The sequence below is a fragment of the Acanthochromis polyacanthus genome, chromosome 14 (genome assembly GCF_021347895.1).
Source record: "Acanthochromis polyacanthus isolate Apoly-LR-REF ecotype Palm Island chromosome 14, KAUST_Apoly_ChrSc, whole genome shotgun sequence".
Classification (NCBI taxonomy): domain Eukaryota; kingdom Metazoa; phylum Chordata; class Actinopteri; family Pomacentridae; genus Acanthochromis; species Acanthochromis polyacanthus.
Genome location: NC_067126.1, coordinates 38,117,656 through 38,137,672, shown reverse-complemented (window position 1 = coordinate 38,137,672; position 20,017 = coordinate 38,117,656). Strand labels below are relative to the sequence as shown.

The following is a 20,017-nucleotide window of genomic DNA, read 5'->3' as shown; positions in this document are numbered from 1 at the left end:
GGAGATAACACAGGCGTGGGGGCTGGAGAGGAAGGGAGGCGGAGGGGGGAAGAAATCAGGAAAGCGAGGGGCTGGGGATGCTGAAAAGAAGAAACGAAGAAAGGAAGAAAGAAGGCGCAGTCAGCAGAGGGGAAAAATGAATGCATATTACGGAGACAGTTAGGAGTTTAGAAAGCAAACTTCCCTTTTCCGCCCTCATTTAAAGCCCTTTTCCGCCCTCATTTAAAGCCCTCTGCCATTGTGTGTGTGTGTTTCTGTTGACTGGACAGGTCAACACAATGATGAATTCTCACACTCAGCTGATTTAGTTCCCCCAGCAACCCCCCCTCAAACATCCTGCACGACAAAGTACGATCCTCTTTCCCTCCATGCCCATGGGGAACAGGCTGTAATGGCTGGCTGCCATTATCATAATAAATCTTACATAACCAGAAAACAGCCAAAAGTTTGCTTTCGCTTGACAGCACGGCTCGGCTCCCTCACCTGTCCCATCCCGTCCCGTCGCCTGCACCTGCTGCCGTCTTCCTCCGTTTCAAACACATTTCATAAAATTTTATTGGCGGGAGTTAAAAGCGGAGCGGAGCTGTGCTGTGCAGCTCCCACCAGACGCAACAGAACAAAGTGCCCGTTCAGCCGGTGTTTATGTACGGCCGTTTGTCCTCAGCGTGAGGATCCTCATGATAAACCGAGGTGACACGCACCAACCCTGCAGCACTAACTCACTGCCCATTACCCAGCATCCGTCCCTGTGTGTGTGTGTGTGTGTGTGTGTGCAGGTGTGTGTCTGCCAGCGAGACCAATAAAACAAGCCTGGTGAAGTGTCGTATTAGCAGCCAGTCCTAACTAAGGATCCTTACGCTAATTAAGGCTAAAACAGCTTTAATTGCGACAAATGCGAGCAATGCAAATAAAACCAACATTCTTAGCGCTAAAGCAATTCTGCCTCGGCTGTCTGGATTGCAAAAATCGGTCCACTTCCCACCAATTTGGGGGAACCCAATGTGCCTGATTATGCCAAATTAAACGGTGGAGTCCAGCGCTATCACTGGAGGAAAAGCCTCTACTCATGCAGGGGAAGGTGATGAAACTCTGAGGTTTGAGGGCGGTGTGGTGGAAAGGTTGCAGTCGGTCAAAAACACACAGCACAGTCGTTGCGTTAGGTGTTACATCACTGCTGCAGGTGTGGTATTCTTAGGATGGGTGTGGGACTATGGCTAAAGATGAACAAGCTTAACCACAGCATTTTCAACACATATCCTCCACCTTTTTTAAGAGAACTCAGAGATGGCACACACCATACAATCAAAGACAGGGTAGATATTATTGTACATTATTGCTATAGAAATACCATGAGGCTGCTAAATACAACAGAAAACACAGAGCCATGCATGTAATAATACAGCAAGACAGAAAGATAAATCATATGTTTTTAACCCTCGTGTCGTCCTGCGGGTCAAAATTGACCCGGTTTAAAGTTTGAAAATGTGGAAAAAATATTTCACAGTGAAACTTCTGATGTCCACATTTTAAACATTTTTGGGAAATCTTTGAAAATTTTTGGTGGAAAAAAAAGAAATGTTAAAAATGTTTCATAAGAACAATCACATAAAAATCAACCAAAATGTTAATTTTTTATGCGAATGTTCTTAAAGAAAATATTAGAAGTTTTACTGATATACATGGAATCACTTTAGATATTTATACTAATTTTTTTGGAAGATTTTTACTCATTTTTGAAAAATATTTACAAGAATTTTCTAGCCAAATGTGGGAGATTTTCCAAAAATAAAACGTTGAAGGGAAACTTTTAACCCTCATGTCATCCGGTGGGTCAAATTGACCCGTTTTAAAGTTTGAAAATGTGGAAAAAATAGATATTTTCTCAGTGAAAATTTCCACATTTTCAACATTTTTGGGAAATTTTTTGAACATTTTTTGCTGGAAATAAAGAAATGTGAAAATATATGTTTCTTTTAGAACATTCACATAAAAATCAACCAAAATCCAGTGAAATTCCCTTGAAGAAAATACCAGAAATTTTACTTTTATATATGGAATCACTTTAGATATTTTTAGGATTTTACTTGGACGACTTTTACTCATTTTTGGAAAATATTTATAATAATTTTCTTGCCAAATTTGGGGGATTTTTTAAAATAAAACTTTTAAGGGAAACTTTTAAGGAATTATTGGAATTTTCTTCCTTTTCAGAAAATTAGGGGATTTTTTTGCTGAATTTTTGGATTTTTTTCAGACAAGGGAACAATATTTTTGGTATCCATAAATGAAGAAAACAGGAGGGTTAAATATACAGCTGCAGGGGTCGATAATCATTTAAAAATATTCAGTGATTTAACGTTTAAACCACTTTATCATTTCAATAACTCATTTTCTGGAAACGACTCCTGCCATACTGAGCACATTTTGCTCTCAAGCCAAAAAGAAAATGGCAAATTATTCGTTAATAAATGAGCTCTCCATCTGATGTTTGCTGCTTGCTCATCTCCCCTGTGTAAACCATGCCAGTGAGTGGTTAATTAGGTTTAGTCTTACCAAAATATGTTAGCCACCAGGCTTGGAAGTCACACAGCGATCCCTTAGGAAGAGTCTCACCCTGCGGAGCGAAGGAAGAGCAGCACAGAAAAACATTTTTTACAACCCAACCAGGGGAAGAAAAAAAAAAGGCATTATGTGAGTTTAGTGAAAGACAAAAAGTAACTCACCATGACGTACGCTACGCTGTCGAAGAAGGCAGCTACAGTCAGGCTAAGAATCATCTTCTGTACGGTGAAAATTAATAAAAGACTTGAAGAAGGAGACTCTAACCGAACATCCCCAGTAAAAATGGCAGAGCATTTATATTCACTTAGAGAGAAGGGCAAATTATAGCTGAAATGATCACTGATGTGGCTGACAGCTTGGCGTACACCATCCCTGGTGACAACTCTGTGAAAATATCACAGAGGAGAGTCTCCTTATTTTCTGCTGAACATATTGTATTATTTATGAAAGGAATCAATAATCTGTGCGCTACAGGATTCAGATGGGGGAGGTGTGATTCTCAGCAGATGTTGGTCTCATTCTAACTTTGAATAGCGGCGCTAGCACAATGTGGCTGCACACACCAACACACACACACACACACACACACACAGCTCTGTATCAATTTGTGTCCAGCAGTGACCCTGCCAAGGCTACAGAGGACGAGGGGGACGAGGAAGACGAGGAGGGGGAGGAGGGGGAGGAGGAGGTGGAGGCTGGAAAAGAGCGCAGCAGGGCCTTGAGAGCACTAAAGACTATTGACTGACAGATAACCTTTGTGAGCGGATGGACGTTGGGAGAGGGTTTACGCGGAGTAAGAGCAGGCTGGAGGAAGAGGAGGAAGGGGAGGAAGACCGGGAGGACGTGAGGTCGCTGTCTGCAGCCTGGTCCAGAGGTAATAGGATCCATCAGAGCCCCGCGTTAAGCTGTCATTTACTTCAGATTAGGAGGATAACGCCCAGAGCTGCTGAACCTGACAGACCCGCTAGACCGGCTTCAAAAGCACAAAAACATCCACAAGCTGCACTAGCCCTAGCATACTGCAGAAAATTAAAACCCTTCTGTATGAAAGAAAGCAGAGAAACTGACATTATTTCATTTCTATTCAGTGCATTTAATATTTATTTAAACCTCTTCATTCGCGAGCGGAGAAAAAGCACAAGACGGCGACCGCTATCGCACAATGACCATAAGTCAATTAACTCCGCAATTCATTAATCTGTGCAATTTAATTGGGTTCAATTATGCCAAGATTCGCCATGACTAATTGAGCACATTTCCGGTAATGAAGCAAAAACAGAAGAAGGAAAGGAAGTGTCAAAACGCGCCGTACTTTGTAGTGCAAATTTACCTGAGCCAAGGAGTGATACCTTCGGAGCAGCCAGATCACAAACAGCATGAAAACGCTGAGGAGGGAGAAGAAAAAAGAAAAGCGTGATTTGCTAATTGGAAGGGCCAACAATCTGCAGGCCAATTACCGCTCGATATATCATTACAACTCCAACACGGATCCCTGCAGGCTCTCTGGTACGCTAACTGTGCGCTAACTGCTAATATTCTTATGCTTGTTTTTAACATCACAGCCCATGAAAGCTTGTTTAGGCTGAAACCAATGAAACCTGCATGTTTTCACAGAAAGAGAACTAACTGAAGACCCACTTAGAAGCATTTGAAGGACTGAATCCCTGCCAAAATAGCGCAACCTTGGTTAAATGTGCTAAAAGTCAACTCGGTTTATCTAATAGCTGACAGACGCCGGCTGCAAAAACATAACCGACGATTAAGACACTGCACTAATCTAACGTCAGACTTTTAAAAGGGATTTTCCTGTTAAACGGATGTGTTCCCCGGCAGTCAACGCTGCCCAAAATGGACTTTAGAAATGCAAATCGTTCAGTTTCATTAGTATTTTCAATTCAAATCGCCAGGGCTACGGTTGCACTCGTGCCTATTCAAAGCACTTTCTGCTTTCCATCTACCCAAATACGTTTTACAAGCAGCGCAGACTTAAACCACAGTTACAACAACGGAAAATAAATCTGACACGCAGGGTGCGGCCAATAAAACGCGACACAGGACAGTCAATCAGCGCGCCTTCGACACAACCCAACAACAGCTTCGAGTCGTATAAATACAGTATTTAACACTGGGTGACTATTTTATAGAGCAGAGGTGTCAAAGTCATTTTGGTTCAGGCTCCACGTTCAGCCCAATTTCATCTCCAGTGGCTCAGATCAGTAAAATCACAACATAATAACCTACAACCTGAAAGGATCTTAAGAAAAATAAGATGAATTTCAACAACGTCACGCCTCAGTTTTTCATTTATACAATAAAACTTAGAGATCAAAGTTTATCTGTAAAGGCACAAAACATTTAGTCACAGTTATCTGGAACTGAACAATATAGTAGTTTACTTAATAATCAAAACAACAAACGTCAGACAAAAAGAACAGACAAAAAACAACAAAAACAAAACACAACATTACAAAAACAAGATGTAAAAAGAAACAAACGAGACAAAAAATGAGACAAAAATGTTACAAATTGGCTAAAAAGTAGACAAATGAAAGAAATTACAAAACAAATTATACAAATGACACAAACAAGACAAAAAATGACAAAGGGGGAAACAAAATGACAAGACAAACAACACAAGAGAGACAAAAAACAACAAAAACGATGCTCAAAACGATGACAAAAATTAGACTATAAACACAAGCGAGACAAAAAGGAAACTAAAAATGACAAAAATAAGAGATAAATGACAACAGTCAGACGAAAAAAGGCAAAAGGAAAAAAAACAAGACAAAACATTACAAAAATGAGACACAAGGCGACGGAAAAGTGGACAAATGACACAAGCGAGACAAAAAAGACGCAAAACGAGACAAAAAAACACTGATATGCGAAACACAAAATCGTGAAAATAAGACAAATGACACAAAAGAGACAAAAAGGAAACAAAACAACAAAAACGTGAGACAAAAGTCAAACAAAAACAAGACAAAACATTACAAAAATGAGACACAAAGCAACAAAAGAACAATCTAGTATTTTACTTTATGATCAAAACAACTTGTCATGATCTAGAAGATATTTAAAATTCATACTTTTACTAATTTACAATCTGCAGTTAATGTCTTCTCTGTAATTTTTACACTTTGAGGGCCGGATTGGACCCTCTGGAGGACCACTTTTGGCCCTCGGGCCTCATGTTTGACACCCCTGAGGGTCAAATTAGATTTAAAGCTTATATTTAACTGATCGGCTCACAATTACATCAGCTATAATATTGATTATGGAGAATATTAGTCTAATTATCGGCAGAACAAAGCCAAATATGCATCACGGTGAAAAGATTTTTATCACAAATGCCATCAGGGAGACTCATAAAAATATAATATCTACCATCTAATACTACTCACATGCAGTATTTTTGCCTAATTATCCCATTCACATGCCAAACATCTGCACATAACGCCGATTCTGCTCCATATTCAGGGACAGCCTGAAAATAAACTTCATTCATCTATTCAGTGCAGTTGGTGGGAATCCAGTGTCCTCTTAATGAACCGTCAAACAAACTGGGATCCGAAGGTTGAATTTTTTTCAGTTTGATGAATAATTCTGCCGAAGCTGAAATCTTGAACACTCCAAACGGCGTTTTATTTTGTTGTCCAAGGGAAACAGAAATTTAAAAGTACCGTCTCCTGCGTTACGGGATTTGTTTGATACATCGGCTGAATCCTTATCAGAAGGCCGCCATCAAAACGTGCTTTTAAGAGTTATTTATCGTCGTACGATTCCAAAACACCGCCTTGACGAGGCACATTTCTGCAGCAGCTATCTAATTGTGAGGTTGCTCTGACGTTATTTCTTGTGCTAAAATGTTCTTTCAGTGGTCAGACACAGCTTTAATTTCTCTTTTTTCTCTTAACCTGGCTGGTTTGTTCTAACTTTAACTTATAAGATGTTTTGTGAACAGACAGTTTAAAACCACAAAAGCACTATGGCAACTTCTCCTAAATGTGTTTAAAACAACCAGCCTACATGCCAAGTACATTAAAAGTCTGCATGAGAGTACAAAGAGTGGTCATCTTTCCAGCTTCATGTGTCATCCGTCTCATGTTTTTGTCGTTTTGGTTCTCATTTTTTCCGTTTTGTGTCTTTTTTTTGTCTCGCTTGTTTCGTTTCTTCATTTTTTTCTCGCTTTGTCTCTTGTTTTTGTTGCATTTTGTCTTGTTTTTTGTTGCTTTTTAAACCCTTTTTTGTCTGACTTTTGTTGCTTGTCTCATGCTTTGTAGTTTTGCTTCTCATTTTTGTCGTTTTGTGTTTCTTTTCTGTCTTGCTTGCTTCATTTCTCTATTTTCTTGTCACTTTCTGTCTCACTTTTGTCTCGTTTTTGTAATATTTTGTCTTCTTTTTGATTGTTCTTTTATTGTTTTGTATCTCATTTTTGGAATATTTTGTCGTTTTTTTGTTGTTTATTGTCTTTTTTGTTGCTTGTCTCATGCTTTTGCAGTTTTGTTTGTTATTTTTGTCGTCCTATGCTTCTTTTCTGTCTTGCTTGTGAATTTATTGTAAGTTTAAGACAAAGAATCATTTAAGTGAGATATAATTCAATGAAATACTCACCATCCTACTAAGGAGAAGGTTCCCGTGGCTCGTTTTACTGTTAAAATCACAACCTGTGAATCAGAAACGGTGCATTATTCCGTGGCTCACATCCACTAATCATAAAGACAACATACTGAAGTGGCTAACCGTCTTATGCGGGCTCTGTGTATTGTATTTATTTTAACTACAGCACTCTGGAAATACGTCGAGAAGTGCAGCGCAAATGCTGCAACACCATCATTATAGTCATAAGCTTAGAAAATACCGGGTTGACAAAGCTGCCATTTGTTTCCTGTGTGTATAGACAAACACATGTGCAGAAAGAAAGGATAACAAAATGAAATTTGCATACACTGCAGTCAATCCAGACATAAACACTGGCAACGTAGTGACACCTGAAACATCTACAGTATTTACTAATGTCACATCAACATGTATCGGAGCCATTTTAATAAGCTATAAAGTCAGACGGCAGCAAAACGGCAGCGGACTGAAACGAAATAAACACACAGGCAGGAGTGTTAACAAGGCCAGAACCTGACACCAGATGCAACCAGAACTGAGAGAGGCAGAAGAAAGGAAAGGAAAGAAGCTGCGGAATGACGAGAATGAGAAACGTGTGAGTCAGTCCTGTAAGCTTCAGGGAAAACGAATGGCCGGCAGCAGCCCTGTATGCAAAACAGAGCAGAGCACGTCCACACAATCAGATGTGCCAGAAAGCTATGTGGCCTCTCACACACGTCCCACGCATGGATTCGCAGAACGGGCGAAACGACAACAAGAAGCGCCGCCGATCGCCACGATAACCTAAAATCACTTGTTGTGTCACGGGTTGCCCTACATAGAACAGAAAGGACAGTCGTCTGTTACCAAACAGAAACAAGAAATCTATTTCCTTTAATCATTCGGGAGCGGTTTCAGATTTTAAACAGAAATTAACTTTTGCTGAAGCGTAAGATTTCAAGTTGCAGACACAGGAAGTTTACTAAGAGGCATACGCTGCAGACGTTTTCTCTCCGAGGCCTTTTACCTCTTTATTACTGTTTTAATTACCTTTGAATGACGGCTCCCGGTGTGCCGCTGCAGGAATGTTAAAAAGGCTCAGACTCTGCACTTTGTTTCAAATCACTTCATAAATTGTGCATGAAGGATCCTGGTTTTTTAGGAAGTTAAGCATGTCATTTTTGGAACTAGATTATTCTCCTCGTGACATGCGAGTCACTCAAACACCCGCATCACGGTTAATATCCAGAGTTTTGGCCTTTTTTTATTACAGATCTGACAGCTGACTTGGAATGGGCAAATCAAAGGGGTACATTTGTTTACTGTTGATTAATCTGCCAATTATCTATGACAAGAGTCATTATTCAAAATAGTAAAATTAATAACAATTTAGTCTGAGCAACATTCTAACCCTAAAAATATCATTTTTTTAATTTTACGAACAGAAGAGAAGCAAATACTCACAATTAAGTCGCCGAAACAGGAAACGTTTGGTATTTTTTCATGACTAATCAATTATTAAAACACAGTATCGCAGACTATTTTTCTGCTGAGTGACTAATCAGTTATTTTACGAATCACACAACTGAATTTATTAAGGTAATTAGCAGGGATAAAACATACTGATAACGTTCCAAATAACACCGGGAGGCAAAGTTAACAACCAACCTGAAAATAAATATTTATATAGAAAGATAATGAATGATGAATCAGTATTTTAGTCTCTGACAAGTTTTGCCCAAACAACAAATAAAAGGATGCTGGCAGGCGTGTCACAACTCAGACGCTTTTTTTCCCCACTAAGAAGACACTGAAATACGTAATGCATGAAAATTTTGTCCTTAACAACATGGGAGACTATACAAAATGGATGAATATGTGAATGTTTTGCCTTTAGTTTGACACAGAACTCAAACTGGGTCAGCTGCTTTGGTCGATGTGGGTCATCTTTATGCTAGTCAGACTGCGTAGAGCACACTGTGATCAACTGTTGGCAGTTACAAGCAATTACTTGTCAGTAAATATGAGATTTGGGCTCCAGGCGAGACAGCATTACTGCAGCATTCCTCTGCTTATATAGCTCAGCTGAGACAACCAATGATTAGCTGGAGCCTGATGCTGCTGGCACACGAAACCACAACTCCTCACGTTAGCACATTTACTGCACCGGAGACGCCGCTGATTCCGTCTCCGGCCTCTTTCCTGCCCAACACATATCAAACTTGATTAAGCAACAGGCTACAACTGATCCAAGTAGGGCATTTGCAAACTATGTTATTATGGAGGTAAGGCAAGCACTGAAAGGTTTATTCATCATCTTTAATGCAAATCCACAGGGTGCGGATACCGCAAGCACCTGTAAATTCAGTGCTGTCGAGTTCAACGATCAGATTTGCCGAGAGGCGTTTATTCGACTCACTAGTTGCTTTTGGCCTCGAGATTCTGTTCATTGTGTTGTAAAGGGCTGCTCTTGTTGTGGAAAAACCAATCAAGTTAGGGCGGGGACTTTAACACGTTAAAAATGTTATCGCACCTTTCTCAGTTCCCTAATGTCTGGCACACCGCCAACTCCGATGCACACTCCAGGCCATTGGGCTGGACTGAATAGTGGTTTCTGGCCTCCGAATATTCGGGCCCTATTAAAGACGAATATCCAAATATTCGTTCCGCCCCGTAACGAATATTGGGGGGGGGTGAATATTCGGATCCATTCGTCTGGTCTCCCAGGTCCAAATTTTGCCTTTGTTTTGTCTTCAGTTAAACTGAAGAATTCCCAAACAGCGGAGGTCTTCAGCATCTTGTCTTGTGTTTATGCAACGAAGTGAAGCATGACGTCAGAGTCGGCAGCAACCCGGCCATTCGGGTGGTGGTAAAAACACGAATGGAGGAGCCGAGATGAGCCGAACACGACGGGATGAGCCGAAGTGGGCCGAAGGCGAAGGGAACAGACGAGCTCCGAATATTTTCGTCTGGGGGGAGGAAGGGGTGAATATTCGGATACCAAAATGAATATCCGGATACCGCCGTCGCGAACGAATATTCGGATATTCAGGATATTCAGGTCCAGCCCTACCAGGGCCAGCAGGTAGCGCTAATGAACCTAAAATCTGTTGAGTGATTGTCCAGCGCACAAGAAAGTTTGGTGAGCAGTGAAGGAAGAGGAGGACTGAATTTAGCTTGTTGGACGGAAAGTTTGCTTTAAAAACTCTTCCCGATGGCAGCTTGGATAAAAGCGTGGCTGCTTGCAAATTGTTCAACAAAGAGTTTCTGATCACCTCAATGTAAAACATGTTGCAGTTAGCACCCGAGCTAACATTAGCTACGGGCAGTCCTGCTATGGTCAACAGTGTAACCATTACATAACAGACCAATTAGAAGACATTTAAAATGCTTGAAGTTTACAAAAAAGTCTTAAAATGTTGAATACGATCGCTATCATTGGACTGTGAGTTTTGCAGTAATCTCAGAATGTAGCAGACAGATGAGAAATGCAGATAATTGGAATGAAACAAACATTTTTGTGGTTTTAAATTATTACCTTGCCAAAGAGGCAGAGTAAAAACTTAAACAACTAAAATGTCTTTCATTTAATAACTTAATTATAAACTGTTAATTCTTAGTTAATCAGAAAAATATTTTATTTATAAATAAAAACTTCCATTACTAAGGAAAGAACCATCAAAGTGACACCATTTATCAGAATAAATCTGTAGATTCCAACGTTTTGAAGGTCCTTGAACTACTTATGCTTATGTTATGTGCCATATAGTGGGGAAACTGAACTAAACCCAGGCTTTAAATCATCAAAATCATTTTTTCTACTTGTCCCATTTTAAAGTGTGCTAATTTCAGCGACTTCCAATCGCTGGGCCGTTTACAGCTTTGTTAACGTCGTTAACAAGCTATCGTTAACGTCATTACCATCTTGCGGGAGTATCAGAGACAATAAAGTGTTCAAACTTTGAAATGAAATCCGTGGAAGCATCCGCGGATCCCTCCGCGGAGGATCCGATCCTTGAGATGAAATCCGCGGAATCCGCGGAAAATTCCCATCCCTGAATATTCAGCCTGTAGGAATTGCTCAGAGTTTTCCTTTTTTTTAAGTGAATGCCAGCAGTGGGTTATAGATGCAGTCCAAACAGATGGGCTTTAAGTCTGTTACGTAAAACAGGAAGTGACTCCACTGTGCCAACGACACTGACGAGTTCATTTCTCCTTTGCAGGGCCAGAGCAGAAACGACTGGCGACAGGGAAGCTGCCAGTGTCGGGTTTAGCTTCGGCTAAGAGATAAGAGCAACACTCATTTAGCAGCTTTAAACCAGTCTGAATCTGGACACAAGTAAGAACAAGGGAGGGCTCAGAATTGGAGAGGTGTGGGAAATTTAAGGAGGCTGAACACCTAACAGTCCTTTTATATGAGTGCAGAAGGCTGATGGCACACAGAAGAGCTGCGGTAGTCGAAACAGGAGATGAGGAAGGGGAAAAATCCTCCTCACATTAAACAGGAGGAATCTACAAGATGTTAGTCTTTACACCTTGGCGTTAAAAAAGAGCAGTGAGTTACATAAAAACCTCCCTGACTCAGCCTCTACAATGTGAGAGCATCACAAGCTTCACTTATTATATGGTGTCGGGTCACTATAACAGCAAGTCATTCATCAGCAATACCAAAATATAACGCTGGACCTCCGTTTAAACTTACACTTAGGGGGTCATATCAGCAAAACATACTAAAAACTGTCAAAACTAAAGTACAGATTACCCAGAGGGGTCCTATAACTGATATATTATCATAGCACTGATTCATTATACATTTGCACAGAAATATTAATAGCTCTATATTGTGCTGCATTTATAAAAATTATGAGAGATTTTTTGTTTTGGAAAGTAGCTGGTAACATTCTTAATTAAATGTAAAAAAAAAAATCTCTTATTCTAGAGATCACATATGTTGTTTGGGAGAATATTAAAGTCATTTATTTTATAAAATGATTAAAGATTTTGTGTCAGGCCATTTTTACCAGTGAGATAACTGCTAATTCTTGCTTTTAAATGAATACAGGGAAGTAAAAGTGTTGTTTTACTTCCATATATTCATTTAATATCTGCAGATGATTGCGATTTTGCTTTGGAAATATTTTTTTCTGCAAATTAACTTCCAGCTATTGTGAAAGGCCCAAAACGTTTCTAAGAGTATAGAAGTATAGAAGTAAGGGGCATAAAGCTGAATATAAGAAACTGAGTTAATGCACTTAGTATCTTTATATCACTGCTATTAGTGTATTTTGAGTTTCTCTGTCATATTCCAATCAACGCATATACCTATTTTTTTTATATTTAACATGTTTTTCTGATGTGTAATCAAACAGATTCAAATCTGAAATAACATCTGTCAACATTAAGGAATGACAACATTAATGCTTCATTAAGTAAGAATAGCTAAAACACATTAGACTGGTCTGCTTTAGTGAGCTTGTCAGACACACTTTAGTGGAGTTAGCTGCTAATTAGCTGCAGTGCTATTCAACAGGCCAGTTCATGTTAAACGACTGACAGCTCCCGTTAGCATCAGCAACCACGAGGCTAGCAGGGCTTCCATTCACCAACTAATCAATGCACCACTCAATAAACAGATATCGGGTAAATAACTGACCTCCTCCAGCAAACCCTCCCAACGTGAGCTGACAGCCACACGTTATTTAGCTCTCTAGCTAATTAGCCAAAAAGCCCAAAGTGAAGTTGCGCTGACGGCAGCTACTTACGCATCGATAGTCCTCTGGATCTGTTTTAACAAACACGCAGCGTAAATCGCTACTCGCTGACTGATTTTTATTGTCCATTTTGAGTAACAACGATTGTTTTCCAAACAGTTTCGCTCCAAATTGTTTTTGTTTTGCTGGAGCTTTCTTCCCACTTCCGGTTTCTACCGTGTGCGCGAAGGGACAAACAGGATCACGGACGCCTTTGAGTCCAACATTGTCGAATGACTGCAACCGCAGGAAATATTACTTTAGGTAGTGTCAACAGAACCTCGTGTTTTCCTGCTGGTCAAAAGTGAACCGGTTTAAAGTTTGAAAATGTGGGGGAAAAATACATATTTTCAAAGTGAAACTCTGATGTCCATATTTTCAAGATTTTGGGGAATTTTTTTAACATTTATGGTGGGAAGAAAAGAAACATTAAAATGTTTCTTAAGAACATTCACAAAAAAAAAAAACAAAATTTAATTCACGAAGAACTTAAGGAGTTTACTGATAAAAAAATAAAAAGATATAGATAATATATATATATAAAATCACTTTTGTGATTTTTGTATTTTTTGAAAAGTATTTACAAGAACTTTCTTGCCAAATTTGGGTAATTATTTTAAATAAAACTTTTAAGGGAAACTTTTCAGCGCAGATGTAATGTGGCATGTTTGCCATGAATCTGTGGACTGCTGCAGTGAATGCACAGTCCTGACAGTGAAACACAGAAGTGGGAGTGTGCTGATATGGGGCGAAAGGTGTTTGGGTGATGATATTTATAGACAGCCAGCAGATGTGTGGATATACCAACATAGTGACTGAGAAGATGAATCCAGTCTCCAGATGCTTCCAGAAGAGGAATATTCCAGCATGATAACCATCAAAAGTACACCGTCAGCATGACACAAGAGTTTCTAAAGAGGAATAAGTACAAACTGTGACAAAGCAAGGTATGCTGTGCAACTTGAATCCAGTAGAAATGCTTTGGGGTATCTTAGACAGTAAAGTAGAGCAATGCAACCCCTTCAGCAAAGACCTAAAAAGATTGTCTTTAAAGAATGACAGAACATCTCTCCAGACATTTGGTATTGGGATTGATCCTGTCAATAAAGATGAAATTGGACATACAAAGTACTGAAAAATCCTGATTATTGCAATAATTTCCTAATGTGAGGCCTTTTTGATAGATTTGTGTGGAGGCGTTTCAGCTGCTTTTTGCTGGAAGGGTTGTGTTTCACTCTTTAAAGCACCCCAAGGCCATTCTGCTGGATTCAAGTCGAGCAGCATTTTTGGCCAGGACATAGTTTTCTCTGTTTTTCTTCAGAAACTCCTGTGTGTGTTTTAGATTGTTAGCATGCTGGTGTATTACTCTTCTGCTAAGCTTCTGGAGACATGGCTTCATCTTCTCAGCCAGTATTTGCTATATTCAAAGCCTTCCATGGTGGCATGTATGAATGTTTTTTTTGCACCACTTTTCCCCACATCCCTACCAACCTGCTTCACTGTCAGGACCATGCATTAACTACGGCAGCCGTTCATGGCAAATGTGCAGATTTTTTCTTACTTACAAGTTAGCTCTGGTGCTTTTTTAACCAAAAATCACTTTTACAAAGCAATGAAAGAAGTTTTTTTTTAAAAATAGCATGCAGTATTTTAATGTGTACTGTGATATTTGCTTGTATTCGGTATCAGTTGACCTCTAACGTACTACTCAGGTGTTCCAGATTCTCCTGTGTGTATAAAATGTTTGTAAACATAAACGTCTAATGAATAAAAACACCACCACAAGGTCATCGTCACAAAACGTGCAATTTCTTTGGTACAAAGTCCGTGTTTGGGGCTTATCGCTACACATATGGTACAGTAAAACGAGCACAGTTTAGTGATATCCTGCACCTTCATGTATCTGAAGGTCAACGATAAGGTCTATCTTAAAGGATGTTTTTAGAAACCTGCAGTCTCGTTTACGGTCACGTAGCAAAGCGTGTCACCTTTGCCCTAAATGTGAGGAGCAATGGTTGCACAGTTTGTAAACAATCTGAGTGACAGTAAAGGAAGAATTTTCAAGGTGTGTCTTTTTAAAAATGTTTGAGGAGTACTGTTCACTTTGGCAGACTTCATCTGCATTTTCAAAAGAGTTTGTAAGTTAAAAGTTTCTTAGAAGCAATAGAACAACTATAGTGTACAACAGAAGTGAGTACACTCATGTGCAGTACCAGTAAAATGGCAAATATTCGAAAATGATGTCATCGTTCAATAATTACATCACTTCTTGGTTGTCAAATAGAGTTTTTCTTCTTATAAACAATACAAAGTTAAATGCTTTAGAAAGATTCAATTGAAAATGCAGGTCCAAAAGTAGAAATTCATTTCAATCACTGAAGCAAAACTGAGTACACTTGTGGTATCTAATTGGCCAAACTGCATGAACATGATTAGAAAATGACTGCTGACCTCCAGAACTTTCCTGCTTTTGGTCCTATGGGCTGTAGCGAACTGCATGTTTGCACCATGGCTTCATGTCGAAAAGAACTGTCAGGAACTGAAAGATCTATCTTCACAAAGATAGAAAAAGAAACGAGAAGATTAGTGACCGACTAAAAATCAGAAGAAACGGCTGCAGCAGTAATTAGTCGGCACATTTCCTCGCTCTGCGACACAAAATTGCAAGAGAAAACTTTGCAAAAGAACAGGAGAAGATGAATACTGAGACCAAAAATTTACATATATCTACCTTTTTTTTTTTTGCTAATTTTGTCGATATGTATATATATATATATATATTTGTTATTTTTTCTATATATATTATTTTCGCATATTTGCATATTTTTTTCTATATTTGGGTCTTACAAGGTTAAAATACTATATATAATATATATATATATATATATATATATATATATAGCTATAATGTAAATTGCTCATAGGAATACTGGGATTTATAGCTAATTAACATTTGGCTGCATCTCCTGTTAGTCTCAGGACTCTTTTGTGTTAAAGTGTTATTAATCGCTCAGCTATATCTTTCCTTTCAAAGGTTTTGCATGACTGATGATCATTGTGTGCTGTTTGTTGTGCTTTGTGTGTGTGTCAGCGAAGGAAAGAAAACAGTCAGAAAGAGAATCAAAGTGGAAAGTGGGTGTGTTGCACTCCATTGACCTGTTGTGACTCTGAAACTGCAGCTGTACCGGCCGTCCTTTGAGCCTCTCACTGTGAGTAACTCAGAAAACAAAGACGCATATCTGCCATTTCTTTTTCTTTCCTCACTTGGCAAGCTATTGCATAAAACAACACATGCACGTGCACACACAACACACACAGCGCCACTTTGCATTCTCTTCAGAATACACATATATCTAGAAATAAAAAGCAAACAAGGGATGCCATTTAATTCTCATATGTTTCCCCTGATTGCAGCATTGGTTGCAACCAAACTGCACATTCATATTTTTGGTTGTGTTTTTTTTATAATGCAGCTGCTGTGCTGAAAAATATTCAGTGGACGCAAGCGGATGAGAAAAATTAAAGCAAAACTTCCTTCTGGATGTGTTAGCACATGCATTATATCAGTAAAGAGATCCTTTTCTGCTTCAGAGTTCAAGCGGTTCAAGGTGTTATCAGCTGAAAATAACTGACAGACGACATTCCTCAGGTGCCTTTAAACCCTCCTCTCCAGTAAAACACATCTGGCTTTACAGGAGGCTGGAGGCAACATGCAACTGTCTGGCGGTGTCCTAAATTAAACTTTTTTTTGCATTTCTTTATGTACAGTGCATACAATACTACAGTTTTAGTGTTTCCACTGACAAATATTTGTTAGTGCATTAATTACAAATACATTTAAGCATAAAGTCAACAGATTAATGGCTTCTTTTGCTTTTTTTAGTCCTCAGGAGAGCTGGCATGTTTCCTCTGGCACTGCTTTCAGGAAATAGAGACAATACTACTTGTCAGAAGCTGTATATATATATATATATATATATTGCAAAGAACACTTCAAACACAAATAATGCAAAAAGGGAGGGAAAAGAATTCAAATTCTGAAACAAAATGTCTGAATGTGCTCATAAAAAGTATCAAATTAGCAATTACACCGCATCTAATTGATAGGATCTCACCTAACACTGATTGCACGTAATAATTACAACAAAAATAATTCAATTTGTGAGATAACACCTGTTTTTAAAGCCAAGGGGGAAGGAGCCGAGTGCACTCCCGACAAAAGATAAAGAAACTACAGCTGCTGTCCCGCTGCTTTAATGCTGCCTGACATTTTATCACTTCATACTGTATAAAATGGCCCTTTGCTTCTCTTAGATTCTCTTCGATTTATGTTATAAAACACGACAACTCACCCTTGAGAACCTGAGATTCCTCAAGTTTATGGAGAAGTAAGATCCTCAAACATTTATAGCACATAAGTTTTGACTAACATTACAGCTGAATGAATATTTAATCACAACCTACAGGCTTCTGATCAAAGGGAAAAGATCAGTTATTTGTGAGGTGTTCTTTGTATTAAAACACCACTAAAGAACAGGAGAATAAAGATATGAAGTAAACATGCTAGTGCTGTCGTCTTTGTAGTCAACTGTGCAAAAAGTAAAACACAACAAGTGGAGTAAGTTTATATAAAAGTTTATTTTAGAAACAAATATCAGTACAAAAACCGTGTAAAAGGTGCGAGGGAAACATTCGCTCCTCTTGACAGATGGACACAACAGCAAATAGGACAACAGCAAACAATGCGTCTCGTGGAAACCCTCATTATTCTATATGCACAAGAATTATCAGTTGATTCCAGTTCATTGACCATGTAGGACATCAGGAGATCACGGGCAGCTACAGCGAGCATCTGCCTCCTTCTAGGAAAAGCCCGATTTATAAAAACACATCAGATTGAAAGAGGCAACGATCAGACACAGGACAGCAAATCTGAACACACCAACATCATCAGCGTCACAGCCAGGAAGCTCAATCTTTTGCCAGTATCCCCTTCAGAGGGGCAGTTCAGATCCTGTAGATCACACCATCCACTTCTTCTCCAACTTTGAAATAATATTTGGCTCTCAAATGTACAGTGTGAGGTAATAAATATACATTAAATTAAGGTTTAAATACGTTTCATTTGTGCATCACGTGAGCAGAATGTTTGTATTTGTGTACAACACCGTGGAGTGCAAAGGAGGAAGGAGTCAAGTGAGAAGTAGGCAAAGGCTTTCCTCACGATCAGCACATCTACAGTCAGTAGCACAGAGTAGACCAACACCATGCAGGCCTCAGGACACGAGCAGCTGCCTTCTTCTCTACCATCCAAACATTTCATCAGTAGCAGCATCGGCAGCAGTAAGGCCCGTGAGAGAAGTCAGTTCAGCCCGTCAAGTCATAAAAAACACAGTCTGAGTGTCTGTGGGTCTACTGGCCCCATCCTCCGATTCCAACCTCCTTCTTGTAGCGCGTTTGGTGAGGCGTTTGGGCCTTGCTGCCTTGAAGGCTTGGACAGCACCCCTTGCAGCCCGGTCAGGTGGTACTGGAACTGGGCTTCTCCAGATCCTCGGTCCTCTTGCCTTCGTCGTCCTCGGATGACCGGAGAGGAGAGGAAGACGACGTGGACGCCGGAGGAGTGGTGGTCGGGTGATTCATCATGCTTCTCCTTGCCGCCTCTCGTCGGCCGCGGGCGCACCCGGACCCCCCACCGATGGTTGCCCGGCGGATGGGACTTGAGCAGCCTGGTAGTAAGCGCGTACATGGTTCGCCCCATCGTCCACGTCCGACTTCAGGGAGCTCATCTCGCTGTCCTCGTCGACGGGGACGTCCCGCAGCAGGCTGGGCACCATGACCGTCTGGTCCATGTTGTTCACGGCGCCGATGAAGCGGTTCATGGCGTTGAAGAGGTTGTTTTTCTGATTGGAGCTTTCTGGCAGCTGCATCATCATCTTGGCGAGAGTTTTATCCGTTCAGGAAGAAAAATATTGAAGCAAAGAGCCGAGTTTCTTGTCCTCTGTGAGTGCCCTGCTTTTAATCTGATCGGCTTAGGGAAGCGTAATGCCGCAGCGGGGATTGGTTTCCTGTAAAGCAGTTGGAAGCTGGGCTCGGCTCTTCAGTTTACCCTTTTATAATGTTCGTCTTCTTCTGCTTCTGTGGAAACGGGCGCGTCTTATATACAGGTGGTTTCGTGCTCTGAAGGCGGTTCCTCAACCTGTTTGTCGAGTTGTTCCGAGTGTAACCAGACCCAAATGACCTGAAATAGCACACAGCAGAGTGGAGAGGTTTGGCACGTTTCGGAGGAGTGGCTTCTAGTTGACAGGTAGAAAGAGAGGCAAGTTCACAGAAAGCAAAAACCACTCCACATCTAAAAACAAAAGCTACAAATCCTCCGTAGGTAGTTTTTCTTTAGCCGAATGCGGCGCGTAATTACGCACAACTGTCTCATCGCAAAAACTTCACTTACTGCGCGACGTGCTCTTCTGCCTTCCGGTTTAAAGAAACGGCTGACGTTACATCACCACATCCCACATTCTGTCCCGATGAGCCAGACAGCTGAGGCACGCAGGGTGAGGCCCGAGGAGAGCCGACCGGTGTCGTGAATATTCATCAGCCAGGCCATCAGCCCACTGCTCCGATCTCCAAGTGGAGCCAATCAAACGGCTGTGTGCGTCCCGGAGGTGGGACGAGGCGACGCTGCGCCAATGACAAAGCCACTATTGTGCATTTCACTGATAGAAAACAGAAGCAACACGTGGTCGAGCTCTCTCCAGGCTCTGAGTAGTTACTGACTGATTACAGAGTCCTCCTGGAGCTGCCTGGCGTCCTTCCACATCCATGTTATTCATACATGTTTACAGTCTGACTATTTTTAGTGCAATCTGTACAAACAACAGCTATTGCATTATGTTGTCCTGACATAGGAACCCCTCCATCTGTTGGTCTTTCCTCATCATGTTCTCCCTTTTAATTTGTAAAAATAACATAATATAAATTTATCAAGGGTGAAGGATATAAGGTTTATAGACTGTAAGGCTCATGGGGCAAATTTGTGAGTAAATGAACCAGATTAGAATTACAATATATTTAAATAAACCACCTTAGAAGTTTAGAAAAGCATC

At 40.2% G+C, this 20,017-nt stretch overlaps 3 protein-coding genes across 4 annotated transcripts in view; all 3 read right to left on the bottom strand.

Annotated features, from left to right (window-relative positions):
- Nucleotides 1-3,916, bottom strand: part of bcor (BCL6 corepressor) — a 114,151-nt gene extending 110,235 nt beyond the window's left edge. Inside the window, exon 1 of the mRNA XM_051959156.1 lies at nt 3,893-3,916. The gene's annotated coding sequence lies outside the window, so the exon portion shown is untranslated. The remainder of the gene's footprint in view (nt 1-3,892) is intronic.
- si:dkey-100n23.5 (cyclic AMP receptor 4) overlaps nt 1-13,092 on the bottom strand; it is a 64,491-nt gene extending 51,399 nt beyond the window's left edge. The window contains exons 1-4 of one of the 2 annotated variants that reach the window (XM_022199199.2): nt 12,927-13,092; nt 7,180-7,232; nt 2,724-2,780; nt 2,554-2,614 (exon numbers count right to left, since the gene is read on the bottom strand). In XM_022199199.2, coding sequence (XP_022054891.1) covers nt 2,554-2,614; nt 2,724-2,780; nt 7,180-7,232; nt 12,927-12,930 — 175 coding nt within the window. In that variant the 5' untranslated portion in view covers nt 12,931-13,092. Of the gene's footprint in view, nt 1-2,553; nt 2,615-2,723; nt 3,948-7,179; nt 7,233-12,926 lie in introns of both variants that reach the window. The other variant, XM_051959164.1, reaches the window with a different exon arrangement.
- A 4,441-nt stretch (nt 13,093-17,533) lies between these two features.
- Nucleotides 17,534-19,526, bottom strand: LOC110954602 (mid1-interacting protein 1A-like). The gene is given in 4 exon segments (XM_022199191.2): nt 17,534-18,368; nt 18,370-18,639; nt 18,641-19,152; nt 19,363-19,526. Coding segments are annotated over 3 exon segments (519 nt in total). The 5' UTR covers nt 18,848-19,152; nt 19,363-19,526; the 3' UTR covers nt 17,534-18,326.
- Between the last annotated feature and the right edge of the window lie 491 nt (nt 19,527-20,017).